This window comes from Parasteatoda tepidariorum, chromosome 2 (assembly GCF_982258835.1).
Source record: "Parasteatoda tepidariorum strain Cologne lab strain chromosome 2, Ptep-v5.0, whole genome shotgun sequence".
NCBI lineage: Eukaryota > Metazoa > Arthropoda > Arachnida > Araneae > Theridiidae > Parasteatoda > Parasteatoda tepidariorum.
In genome coordinates this window covers 10,861,278-10,875,258 of record NC_141756.1, presented here as the reverse complement: position 1 = coordinate 10,875,258, position 13,981 = coordinate 10,861,278, and the positions used below count along the sequence as shown (strand labels likewise).

General features: G+C 28.7%; 1 protein-coding gene across 2 annotated transcripts in view; it reads right to left on the bottom strand.

Annotated features, from left to right (window-relative positions):
• The window catches only part of LOC107448812 (carboxypeptidase D), a 248,890-nt gene extending 246,984 nt beyond the window's left edge, over positions 1–1,906 (bottom strand). For both annotated transcript variants that reach the window (XM_021146849.4, XM_021146846.4), the window contains exon 1: positions 1,655–1,906. In XM_021146849.4, coding sequence (XP_021002508.3) covers positions 1,655–1,664 — 10 coding nt within the window. In that variant the 5' untranslated portion in view covers positions 1,665–1,906. The remainder of the gene's footprint in view (positions 1–1,654) is intronic.
• Positions 1,907–13,981: the final 12,075 nt, after the last annotated feature.

The window sequence follows — 13,981 nt, the reverse complement described above, 5'->3', positions numbered from 1 at the left end:
TTTGAGGTCTCTTAGAACCTCTACCGCAAAAGCGCAATTGGCCTTCCACTTTGATCCAGACAGTATCCTTGTCTTCTGGGTTGAGTTCAAAATTCTTCAGGCTTAATAATTAAATTTTAAAAAGTGCAAATCTGACTTGACAATACTGTTTAACGGCAGTTATAAACATAATATAAATTTCTAAACTACATCCCCTTAATTTATACCTTCACAAAAAATATTGACAGTTTCAAAAAGTTTTGTTTAAGGATTAATCGATAATTTAAATAATCCTTAAAAATTAAGACAAGTTTTTGTTGTCTCTAATCAGAAAAAAAAAATAATTCAGAAAAGTTTTACTTATTTATTTTAAAAAATCTCTCCCGAACATGAAATAAAAAAACTATTTATACTGCATTAAAAATAATGTATACTGTGCAATTCAAAAAAAGTTTAAATAAGTAAATATTTTAAAAAAATGTTTCTTTCTTAAGGCGGGAAAACAAAATTGCTCTGTAGAAAGGATAAATGGAAGTCTAAACCAAAAAGACGACAAAATGGTTCAAGAATCAGAAATTACTATAAGTTTAACTATAATAACGACTTTCCTCTCATTTATAAAACCTTTACTTCGCTATAATTTAATAAAACTTTGTTCATTAAAATTATTTCTTAACTATTCTTTAATATTACCATTTCAATGATAGTTAAACCTCAAATAAAGTAACACAAATACCGGTGTAAGAAACTGTCTTTTTTTGCATAGCAAACTTAATTAACTATTAAAACTCTCGCTTTTTCTCAAACGTTAAAACTTAATTAATGTTTTTGTCGAGGCAATTTGAAGGCTTTACAAACTAAGAAATTCGTTTTTCTGTTTTTAATTTTATTTTAAAAATAGAACTAATTTCTTCAATGTCAATGAATTGTTTGAATTAAATGTAAAGGCGAAGAATTACCTTTTTAACCACATGGATTTCGTAAATTTTTTTATGCATTCTTTAATCAATTTAACCCTATCAAGCGTTTTTTTTTTTTTTTCTGTCTAAATTTTTCTTCTGTCGTTTTGCATTTGAAACCCGATTTTCTTTTTTTTTTTTTTTTTTGAGAAAGGCCTTTTTTACTTTAATATTGTTTTCATTGATGTAATTTCAGCATCATTATTTAAGTGATATGTGTAACTATTTTTTTTAAAAAAAGCATGCATTTTACATTATTTAACATAATTTTAAATTATTATTTTCCTTTAATTACCTTCTTAAAGAAACGTTACTTTTCGCACTTTACATTTGCTTTAAAATATTACACCGATTTGTTCTTTTTTTTATTTACATTTCTATATGATTCCTTGAGAAGTTTTTACAAAACACAAATTCAGATGTGAATTTGAATTCATTATAAGAAACTTTTATTGCCGTTACATTTTTTATATAATAAGAAGATTTCAACAAGAAAAGCTGTGCTTAAAAAAATTCATTTTACCTGAATTAATTTTTTTCTTTTAATTTTTAAATAAATATTTTCCAAAAAAATACATTGTTCTATAGTTTTAATTTTGCACAATCATATAAGTCGACTTTTATATATATTCAAGAAAATTATCTCTATTGCATTAAAAAATATTATCTTAAAATATGGAAAAAAAGCTGTTTAATTAAAAAAAATTTCACCTTACCTTTACCCATCTTTGATCTTTATTTAAAAAAAGCCAAAACTTTTCACTGAGGAAGATACAACACAATTTCTTCACTATTTTACAAGACCTAAAAACGAATTTTGACAAAACCTACAAACAAAATCCGGATAAAAAACCGCTATCGCTAAGAGGATGACAAAACAGTTTGCAGCGACGAACACAGCTTTACAGTTGCAAAAGAGAATAAAACAGTAGATCACTGACCACGCTGCTTCAAAAACATCAACTGCCGATGCAGAGTTGGCGCTTATCTTGGGCTTCCGATCGCAGCGCCACCAACGTCATCTTTCGGCATTCTCTGGAGTTTTTCTCCAACAAAACAAAGTGATTGACGCAAAGAAAGAAGTTTTATGAGAGAATAGTCGCTCAACGCATTAGCACTATTTCAGGAGAAAATATTAAGGTTGACTTTCCTTTGTTGTGTTAAAGTGTAAACAAAATTTACAATTTCTGTTAAAATATGTCAAAAATAGGAGATATTTTTCTTGAAAAATTTTAAGAGTTTCTATTTTGTTGATACTTTTATAAGTATCACAGCAAAAAGATTATTTAAATCATAGTTTATAACAGAAATTCTAAATGTTAAATTTAGAAGTAAGAAAATCGATGGTAGATTTTCGTTGATTACAAAATCATTCTAACAATAAATCTTATTTTTGTACATATATTTTTAATCAGAAACTAAAAATTTATATTTGATAATGTAAGGCCCATTCATAAAATAAAGTTAACTTTTCTAACTGCTAACTTTTTGACGCTAAATTTTCATTAAACATATTTTTCATACATTTTTCATTGTTATGTATTAATTTAGGTCGAAATAGGTGAAAAATATTATATTTAGAAATATAACCTATATTAGCAATACTATATATTTAGCCATATAATATATATATATATATATATATATATATATATATATATATATATATATATATATATTATTTTGGCGCATTTCCAAACATTAATTTTCTCTTATTTGCAGTTATTTAGAACTAAGAGAAGCAGTAATTGGTCATTTGAATATCTTTAATTTACAAAACCAATAATTGATAAATTTTTGAATAAGAACCAAAGAAATTATAAACTTCTTTTTTTTTGGGGGGGGGGAGTTGTATTTCAGAATAAATATGATCCCGAGAATCTAACAGATTTTTTAATAATTATTGGACTGTTTTTTTTAATTAAAAATTTCTAAAACAATTTTACTTCTAATTATAGCGTCAGAAATACATACATAAAAGAGACACCTGTTTTCCTTATGTGGTTAAAGCGTTGGTAAATTTCACTATTTCTGTTAAAATTTACTTTTTTTCTTATTATAAAAAGGTAATTGTAAAAATATTTTTTAATTATTTAATGAATTTTACAAATGAAAACAACAAATAGAAAATATGCATTCATAAAAAAAAGAGTATAATCAAAAATGTATGGACAACTATCACAACTTCTGTTAAAGTACGTTAAAAATTACTTTCTTTCTCGCACTCTTCATTGCATGGATATAAAAGTATTTATTTCTTTAAGAATAGTTTTATACAATACTGTTTCATAAAAGAAATTATAAATTCAACTGCGTCTATTATAAACTCCTTTCAACAATAAACTTTATTTTTAAACATATTCATAATATGTTTTTATTCAAACATTAAAAATTCAGATTTGACAATGCGAAAATAATCATTTATAAAATAAAATTTGCAAACAATTTTATTTATGTATATAAATATATATTCATGACAAATTTTAGTCGAAACTCTTAAATTTGCGTTAGATAATCGAAAAATGATTTCGAAAACTGTTTATGAAATTTTTTTTTGCTCCAATTTGAATCTTATTTTAAAACTGTTGACAAAAACTTTAAAGTATAAAAAAACACTCCACCCAACATTTTTCGGAGAATTATTCTAAAACTAGTAATCAAATTTTGCGAAACTAATAAACAACTGATTAACCATGCCTCTATAAGTACTATTTAGTTTTTAATAAAATCTGTTTGAAAACGAAAATTAGAAAAATATTCCAAAAATTCACTATTTACAGAATCGATTAATCCATAATATAATGAATTTATCACGTTTTATTGATTTTTTGTGGTGCAAAAAAGAGAAATATTTGATACTCTTGGATCAGGTTTGTTTCTTTTTTTCTTTTTTCATTAGCTATATTTCTTCGTGTTAGAGCTTATATAACGTAGAACTCTCTCTGCTCCTTGACTGAACTTGCTTGGTTATCCTCCTCTCCTCATTGGTCAAGTTTTCCGTTATTAACTTTTTACTGTATTTTGATTGGTGCTTTACTATTCCTCTCCCTTCTGCGTACTTTAATTGTATCAAAATGCAATCTGTCTGTTAATTTTTTTTTTGTTATTTATGTTGTAGCGCCTTAATTGGCATTACATTCCCTAGCTTCTAAAATTTCTTCAATTTAATAAAATTACTTTTTAATCTCTCCTGATCTAATTATAATTAAATTAAACCAACTATTTAATTTTTATTACATTTTATAAAAAGATAATATAAATATTTTATTCTTTTCTTAACAATCAGTGTAACGGTTCATAAAATTCATTAATTCACAGTCGTGACGACTGAATCGAAGGCAAAATCTATTTATAACTCACTATTCTTTATTTCTTACTACAAAAATGATTCAGTTACTTGGTTATGCTTATTCCAACAATCTTTTTGGCGATTAATTTTCTCCAAATTATTTTGAAATTTAATAATAATTCAGGGGGGTTGACTTAACCAACCATGGATCTCTTCCCATGTTCCTAACTGTCCGTTGGGAATAATTCTTTTTATCTTTAGTTCGGAATTATTAGCGATTGCACTGGGATGCTTTTGCCTCTAAGCCTCAACCGTAGAAGTTTCATATTTACAGAAATTCTTGATGATAAGAGAATGATTCTCTTGATTCCTTTGAAGGACTTCCTTTCCTTTTTTCATTATTTCTAAGTATGGCCATATTCCCAAAATAATTACTCAATTTTTCTTAAATAAATTTTTTTATTTTTCAGTGATAAATATCTCTACTTCCTAACAAAATTCAGAGATATCTCCCACGGTCAAAAATTATACTTAAATTCTACAATGAAACTACATCCACTAAACAATTAAGAATTTATACTGAACTGCTATGAAATATGAATTTTCATTACAGTTTGAATTAGATTTCTCGTTCAACAATTATTTTTCTATAGATAGTATCAGTCAATATGGTAATTCTTCTGACAGAAATGCATCAAACATTAATGACTTAAGTATAAATTAGAACTTACAGTTAAAATAAAAATATTTTTTCAACATTGATTTTCAAAGTGCAAGTGATCTGAACATAAATTCTTTTGCGAATCCATGGAAAATTCTCGCTGTTCTCAGACAAAAAGATTCGCTTCATTAAGCAATCTCTTGTGTACATACACAACCACCCAATCACTCTGCGCAAACGATAACTTTGGCCAAACTTTTAAAATAAATAAAATTGGAAACCGTGCTTCGTTAACTGAAACCGTAATCCACTCTGCATTCACTCATAGCGAAACAATTAAAATTCCGCGTTTATTTTCCGCTTAGGGTATTTTAAAACCTCAAAGATCTCATTCGGGCAATGAAAACTATTTATTTCTTTTACCCGATTCTGTGTTATCTCCTGCTTTTCGAAAAACAAGAAAGCTAAACTTTCAGCTCAAAGAAGGGTAATTAATTTATGTCTCAGTCTTGTTTTCTCTAAATAAATTAGGAAATATCGTAATTTCCTCACATTCAATCTGTCTTTTGATCAACCATGTTAGCAGAGGATGGCTTTAGAATTAGCTTTGAACTATTTTATTCCAACTGATGAAAGAGCTAATTTTCTCAAATAATTTTTAAGTGGAATTCGAAACATGAATTATGTCTGCATCTATGAATCAATTGAAAAGATTCTCAAATGATGATGCCAAGAGTTAAATAGCTTAGTAGCCTTCAGAAGAAAGTATTATTGATGTTCTGGAATGAAATGCTGAAAACGGGAATTACGGAATAAAATACTTAATTTCTTTGCAGTCTTTGAAATTATGTATTATCGTCTGCACTCCTTTAGTGCAATATAATATTACAAAATCTTTCATAGATTTAATTCTCTTGCTGCATTAATGGTCATTCAAGTTACTGTTTTACCGTTTCGGTTTTTTTTTTGCTATATGATATAACAAAATGTTTTATAGTATTACTTTTTACTACCCATTAATGGCCTTTAAAGTTTGGTATTACTATTTAGGCACATTTTTATCGTAGTATAGGGCAAAATTAGCGGTGTAATAATTAACTAAATGAATTAAGTGACGATAAAAAATTGTCTGTCAATCACCACCTGATCGTCACTCTTTTCGCCTAAAATGCATCCCATGAGTGTTTTGTAGGGGAAGGCGTTGTACCTTGGAACTGTTTGAAAACAAATATTTCCCCAATTTAAATAATTTGGCTATGACTTAATCACCAAAACAACCGTGAGAATCGATATAACACAGTATTTGAAACATTTTTGTGTTTAGAAAAATAAAGTAGATTAAGAAATAAAGAGTTAAAAATAAATTTCGATATTCAATTTAGTAGTGACAGTGAATTAATGAATTATATAGTTTGCATCGGAATTAAAAAGTTAACCGTTACATTGATTGTTAAGAAGAGAATAAAATATTTATATTCGCTTTTAATGAAATATGATAGAATTTAGATAATCAGTTTAATTCAATCAAAATTTGATTAAGAATGATTAAAAAATTAAACTTATAAAACTTCAAAAGCTAGGAAACATGCGATGCCTATAATAGCATCACAAGAAGTATCAATTTTTAAAACGATTTGATTTTTTTTTACTTCAGACTTATTTAAAAAATTGATTTATTTTTCCCAGAGCTCATTGCATGAAAAAACTAAATAACAGTCTTTGAGTGTTAATGAAGAGAAAGAAGGTTCCAAGTGCGTTTGGAAACAAAAAGCTAATGACTATCTCATAGAGCTTCTCATTTAGCAGTATGTTAAAGCATTTTCAATATACTGCTAAAAGAAGAGCGATAAGATCGTCTTTATATGTAAAATTTTGGCTAATGCAAGATTTTAATAATTGTTGGTGCAAAAGGAACAAAAACTAAAAACTTCTATAACTAGGACTCCAAAAAGAAAATCTGATTGTATGTTGCTACACCTACTTACACCCAATCAAATTTAGCATATTTATTTCCCTTTTCTTAATTCAGTTTATTCAGTTAATTTTAAACCTAACTTTTAATACTTTTTTAACTCAGTTTAAGCTATTTTAAATTTAATTTATGGATTGATTATTATGCATCCGCATTTCTTTTTTTAACGATTAATTATAAGAGGTTACATTCATCAAGCAGTTTTGCCATTACTTCATATTGGAATTTCACAAGAGCAGCTGAGTTTTTCATCAACAATAAAATGACCTAAATTTATATACAGACGAACAAGTGAGCTGTTAGCTTACAAAATAAAGGCCAAAAATCTTTCTAGGAGGAAAGCTCACTTAAGACATTAAATGTCACCAAAAAGCACGTTCCTAAAAATTTAACATCGGAAGGTTAACCATTTGTGGAAGAGTACTGTAGAGTGTCAATCTTCATCTATGAAAAGGTACCCCAACATAGAGAATCGATTTAATATCTCTTATATACTAGTAAATTGGAATTGAATAATTGAAGTAATAGACACGCTACAATACTTCCCCACAGGAGTTTTATCTGTGATAGAATTCGATGAACGGATACCACTAGTTGACTAACTGCTGCTTAGGGAGACAGGTGTATTAGATCATCGAACTTTAAGTACTGATCGTGAGAGCTGTATTAAGTTCACGGTCGTGATTGCCCCTATGTTTCCATTAGCAGTCGAGTGTATAAAGGTTGACGTTCTGAGTGATATAGACTGAATAGCAATGGCACGAGGAGGCAGACAATGACAGTCATAAGTGGAAAAGTCAACTGTTCAATGTGAACCATCTATAGAAGTAGGCGTGTTCAAATTGAAGAAGGCGTTTCGGTCGAGGAAAGCGTGCTCAGATCACGTCAGGTATACCAATGAGAGGCGTGTGTTGTCGACAATGTCAACCTTCATCTATGAAAAGATACCTCAACATAGAATAGAGTTAATATATCTTATATACTAGTGAATAGGAATTGAATAACTGAATAATAGACTCCCTAAAAATTTGCAAAACATTTAAAATTAGAATTGAAATTAAAAACATTTTAAACTGAATTCACAAAAAATGATGGAAGAAGTTAAATTTGGAAAGTTGCCGGAATTGTGATGGAACAACATCGCACTGACAGCTTTCGAAATTTTATTTAAAATGTTCTTTCGATAAGATCTTGAACCATCTTTACATTTTTTTTAAATGCTTTTCATGAGAATGTCGCTACAACTTTATTTCTAAGAGTTATCCCACAAAACTATAAATATTTATAGCTACTACTGATTAAAGTTTAACGAAATAAATTTGAATTCCGTTTTGCCATGGATCACACAAAAGTATTTTGTTTTGTGGGCTGCAAGTTAATTACACGGCAAATGTGAACTTTCGATGAATAAAGCCTTTCCTCAAAGGAATTCCCACGGCATCCGATGCTGATCAAAAGAAACCCAGGTATTACAATCCATTAAAAGTTGCTTCCTTTCATACTTAATGACTTCCCTGGCGTAAGCACACAAATCCCCAGAGGACATGGAACATTTCTAATCTACGCCAAAATCTGAATTCACGCCAAGAAAAGTAACGGATCTTTCCTAACAGTCTTCAAATTCCTTTCTTAATTTGATAAAATATACAATCGACTACGCTTTCCAGCTCCTCTCTCTGGAGGATATTGTCTACCAAATAAATAATACGCTTGTCTTCCTTCACTCTCTTTCTGGAATACAGACTCCATTTATATTTTAATGTGCGTGAAAGCAGTATGAAACGTATTTTGAAATAGGAATGATTTTTAAAAAATAATAAAATTAGTGATGCCGTTTTCTTCAAGTAAACATCCCATAAACACAAAAGGTGTTTTGTTTTAATGAGTTGATTACTGATTGAAAGATAAAGCGATTTCGAAATCATCAATAATCATTTCGTTTGGGTAGGCAGGTTGATTGGGAATTAGATTTTGGTGAGAAAGCTACCATTTAACTTATTTGTTTATTACGTAAAATTGTGGGTCATAAACATTCTAAACCATTGATTTCTAATTAATTCTAAGAGTTGTGGCTGACTAAATAAAGAATAATATAGTTTCATGCGAATGATCTTATAAGCAATATGGTTATGTAATGTAATATATAAACATTTAAAAGTTATAATCTTATGCATAAAAGTCTTTTAAAAGTGTTTTACTTTCGTTAACTGTTCTCTAAATAAAGAATAAAGGTATTTTAAAAGGAATGATCGTTTCGTTTAGTTGGCCGATTTGTTTGACAATTAGATGTCGTTATGCGAGATACTATTCAAATTATTTGTTTTGACGTCTAAGTTTATTTCAAAAACAGTTAAAAGCGTCTGATTTCTAGTAAATTCTGACTGTTAGAAGATTTTTTTAAACGAGTTTTCCAAGAACGTTTTTATAAGCAATGTGATTCTTTAACTCGCTTCTAACCAGTAATCCTTATTTTGAAATAAAAGCATTTTATTTTTGTTAACTGTTATTTCGAATTGTCAAGAATCTTTTTATTTGATTGTTTGACAACTAAATGTTGGTAAACAAACTGCCATTAACTTTATTTATTTTTAAGTCTTCATTTATGTCAGAAACATCTTTAAGTGTTTGATTTCTATTTGGCAAAAAATTTCTAAAGGAGTCTTTTAAGAGACAGCTAAATTAATAATGATTTTATTAGTAATCCAACTAATTAACTCATTTCTGAAAGTTAAACTACATTTTAGAGTAAAGTAAGTTTATTTTCGTTTGCTGGTAATTGAGTACTGTTTACTGGTAATTGTTAACTGGCAATTTTAATAATGTAAGTAGAAATTTTGCGATGTTACAGTTTTTCTTTTTATTTACGCAATATATTTCCAGATAGCAGTGTAAGGTTTAATTCAATGTCAAAGCACAACAAGATTTATAAATGATTGGCAAATAAGTCATGCAAGCTTGAAACATTGTTAAATTTAACTAAGCTAGTTTATGCGCAGTGAGGTTCACAATAAGTTATCACCAGCAACACTTTTACATAAAGATTGAATCTGCCTTTACAAAAGGAAGCTAAAAAAAAAAAACTCTGAAATTGATGATGAATCATCATTTCCAAATCAAGAGTAGAAACCGTTCGGAAACCGATGATAAAGTCACCTTTTCAATGTTAATTTTAAACTTTATGACCGTTCCTCAAACAAAGTTTATTTGCGCATTCTTCTTTCTTTAAAACTTTAAATGTGAAGATTGGCCTGATCATTAAGTTTTCAACACAAACAAAATATTTCATTGCAGAGCTTGAACAAGAAAAAAAGACCAAAACAAAGTTTACTGAAAAAAAAAAATTTGATTTTTTTTTGTAAAGTTTTCTGCATGTTTTTATTCAATCTTTAAGTAAACAAGCTTGCCACATTAATATTTTTACTGAGCTTAAAAAAGTATCAAATAGTCAATATTTCTATGTCAACCAAATGAAAATGAAAATGCAATGTTTGCCGCAAGTTTGCCAGCTATCAGGGATTGATAATCATTTTGTTTGCCAAGTCAATTTTTTTTTATAATTCATTCGCAAACTAAAATTTAATTTGCATATTCTTACATCTAAATTTAAGTCAAAAACATTCCAAAAGGTTCCATTTTTAGTTAATGTTGAATGTGAGAATACTTTATATACGATAAATATAAAAATGACTACCAAATGTAATGCATTTGATTAAATGATTTTTCTCACGTATCATTTACATGTAAAATTTGAATGATTTTTCACACGTATCATTTACATGTAAAATTTGAATGATTTTTCACACGTATCATTTACATGTAAAATTTAAATGATTTTTCACACTTATCATTTGCGCATAAAATTTAAAGATTTTTCTAACGAATCATTTACGAGTAAAATGTTGTTGGATTAATTTTTCGTTGAGTGCATTTAAAAATCAACTTTATTGTATTTTCCTAAAAAACAATGAGTGAAGCAGGGCGTTCATCTGATTTCCAATAACTACGTTTGAAAGTTGGATACAGAGTATTGCCTCATTCATCGCATAAGAGTTTTCTAACTTTCTGACAAATCTATTGGTATGTCCATTTTTATCAATTTCTCCGTATCTATTAAGCCAGGGATGAGGTTTTCAAAATGTGTGCCAACCCATAATGGAGTTCCATAAGGATTTCCTTCAACGGTAATAGGTAAATATTTAAAAGAAATTTGTTTAACGCTAGAGATAATACAAGGCTTGAAAACCTTAGACAACCAAGAATGAGACCACTTCAAAGTTATCGTTTCTATCTCGAAAACAATTGAAATGAAAAAAAATCAGGTTATAAGCTACAGAGTTCCATCGATTGATTTCAAATAGACACCTTGCAAAAAGGGACACTTAATAAGCCTATTTGTATAAGCGTAAAGATACGATTTAGAAAATAAAACACTAGTTAGGACACGATACCTTTATTTTTGATAAACACAGCGTCGCGTAGATAAACATAGAGCGTTCACATTCCACTGAAATGAACCGGGTTCGAATCTCAACAATGGCGGGTCGATTCGAATTCCGCATACGGATCGCACTGACTACAGTGCTGACGTAAAATATCCTCAGTGGTAGACGGATCATGGGTTAGAGTCCCCTTGCTATCAGGAAAACAGTAGGAGGTTTTCGTGGAGGTATAATAATGAAACAGTTTTTTTTTCAATAAATTTGAGGTATAATATTTTTTTTAATGGCGGGCACTATTGTCCATTGGCCACAGAAAGTGCCAGAAATGCTAGCTCTCTTTTCGTTACCCAGTGGGCACCTGTGGCGAAGCCACTTCGGTGGAGCAGCGTCGCCCACGTCACACTACCACAACCCGTTTATAGGGCGGGTCACATTCACACACAAAGGAGAAAGGGCATAGAACACAGATAGAGAGAGAGAAACATCCATGCCTTTCCCGGGATTCGAACCCAGAACCTTTCTGATGAAAGGACAGTTCCCTGCCCCCTACACAGGCCGGTCGGCGGCATAATATTTTGACAGGTTGACATTATTAATTCGTTCTTAGAAATAAAATTTTCTGAGCAAACCATATAATTTTTCAAAGTTTAATGATATTCATATTTAATCTGCATACGAACATAAATTTTTATGTATTTAATATTCACACTGCCCGAGGAATTATTTTTTTAGAATTTTCTACGTATATCAATTTTAATAGAATGTAACAAAAATACATTTAAAAAATTAAACGCAAAATTTAATTCAATATTTGTCTATTTGTCTTTTGCAAAGTACAACACGTGTATTAAATGCATATACATTTAAAAAGATATCTGTAAACTTTAATTTAATATTTGTAATATAAAGCAAATGTAAATTATTCCTTTATGAGGCTTTTGTGTTAGCTTATACATTCAAGTTAAATTATTTTCACTACTTATATGCATTTACTGTGAATTTACTGTGTATTCACAGAATAAAATTTTAAAAAAAATTATAGAAGCTTGTGTTTAAAAACTAATTTCAAAACCTTAAGGGTTATTCCACGAAATTCATTCCCCAATTCAATAAGTCATTTCAGTTTTTTTCATTTTCTGTTCATAATTATTACAAACCTTAAACTTGTCCAACTGTTTACGTAAACTCTTTTCATTAATTTATTTGAAATCACTTTCTTTCTTCACAAAATACTTTATTCAATACATAAAAGGCTTTTGTGAATAGAATGAGAAGTATAAAATTAGGACACAGCACATATTTCAATTTTAAAGCGAACACTTTTACTTGCTTTTTAAAAACCGTCCTCTACAGATTTTTGAAATAAATATTACATGATTTGCATGATTTATAAATAATATAAAACACATTCATTTTGTTTGAAAAAGTTTCGTATTTTTTATCATATTTGTTGCTTATGTTGCCTTGATTTATATATCTCTTAGTTTAAATTATGTTTTGATAATAACTGAAAATTTAATATACAGCATATATTTTATTATTTTATGGTTCAGTTGCTGGTGAAATAATTATCTTCCTTGAATTCTATGGTAACGACGAAAGTTTTGCATAATATATTTTCGATTTCCTTTCAACTTTCATTTTAACTTAATTCAATATCATTACATCAGGATACCAATGCATAAAATTGAGTTATTATATAGTTTAACATGAATAACTTTTTCCAAATAATTCAATAACTATTACTAGTTATTATAATATATTTTCCATTATTTTTCTTCGGCGAAAACTTCAATTTGCATTTCTATGAATTAGAAGCCTGATATATAGGTTATTATTTCCTTTTTCTCAATTTCTCTTACCTAATAAAATGACCAGGATGAGAATTTAAATGTTTAAGAATCCACACTTTTGAATAAATAAAAACGCATTACTTGATTAAAAACTTCATTTGCCTCAAGACATTACAAATTTGAAATAACAGTCCACACGTTTCAAGTGCTCAAAAATAGACACCCATTTTCAAGACTTACCAGAAGTGCACGAGAAGAAATAAAAGTGATTTAAAATTTTAAAAAAACGCAAATTTTCCCACAAAAAATTTGAAAATAAAGGTGTAAAACAAAACTAGATCCGAGAGAAACGCCGAGCCATATTAGTCGAGAGAAAAAAAATTGAAAAACAGAACAAGATAAACCACAGTAGTCAAGAGGAGTGAATCAGGGTAAAATGCATTTCCACGAGCTATGAAGAGGTAGTGAGGAACAAGTTGTCAACATTCTCATGAATAAAGCAAGATTCCAGGGTATCAAGATCAGCTGATGTGACTGGGGTGGAAATAATTTTGGCGTTATCTAAATTGAATTTATAACCAAAATTACACCAATATGCAGCAATGGATGACTTTTTATATTTTTGATAACGGGCATATCTATAGTGTTCCTTATGTTTAAATTTTAAGGCATGTCCAGTTTGTCCGATATAAAGGTCGCAGTGACAAGGAACGTGGTAAATGCCACAAATGAAAATAAGCGCTTATTTTTGAGTGCTTCAAACATGTCAGCTGTTATTTCGAATTTGTAATTTTTTGAAGTGAATGAAGTTCTTTATCAAGGACTATCTTACCGTTTCAGTTTCTCGGGATTATTTATTTAAAAACACGTTAAATTATGAAATATTTTG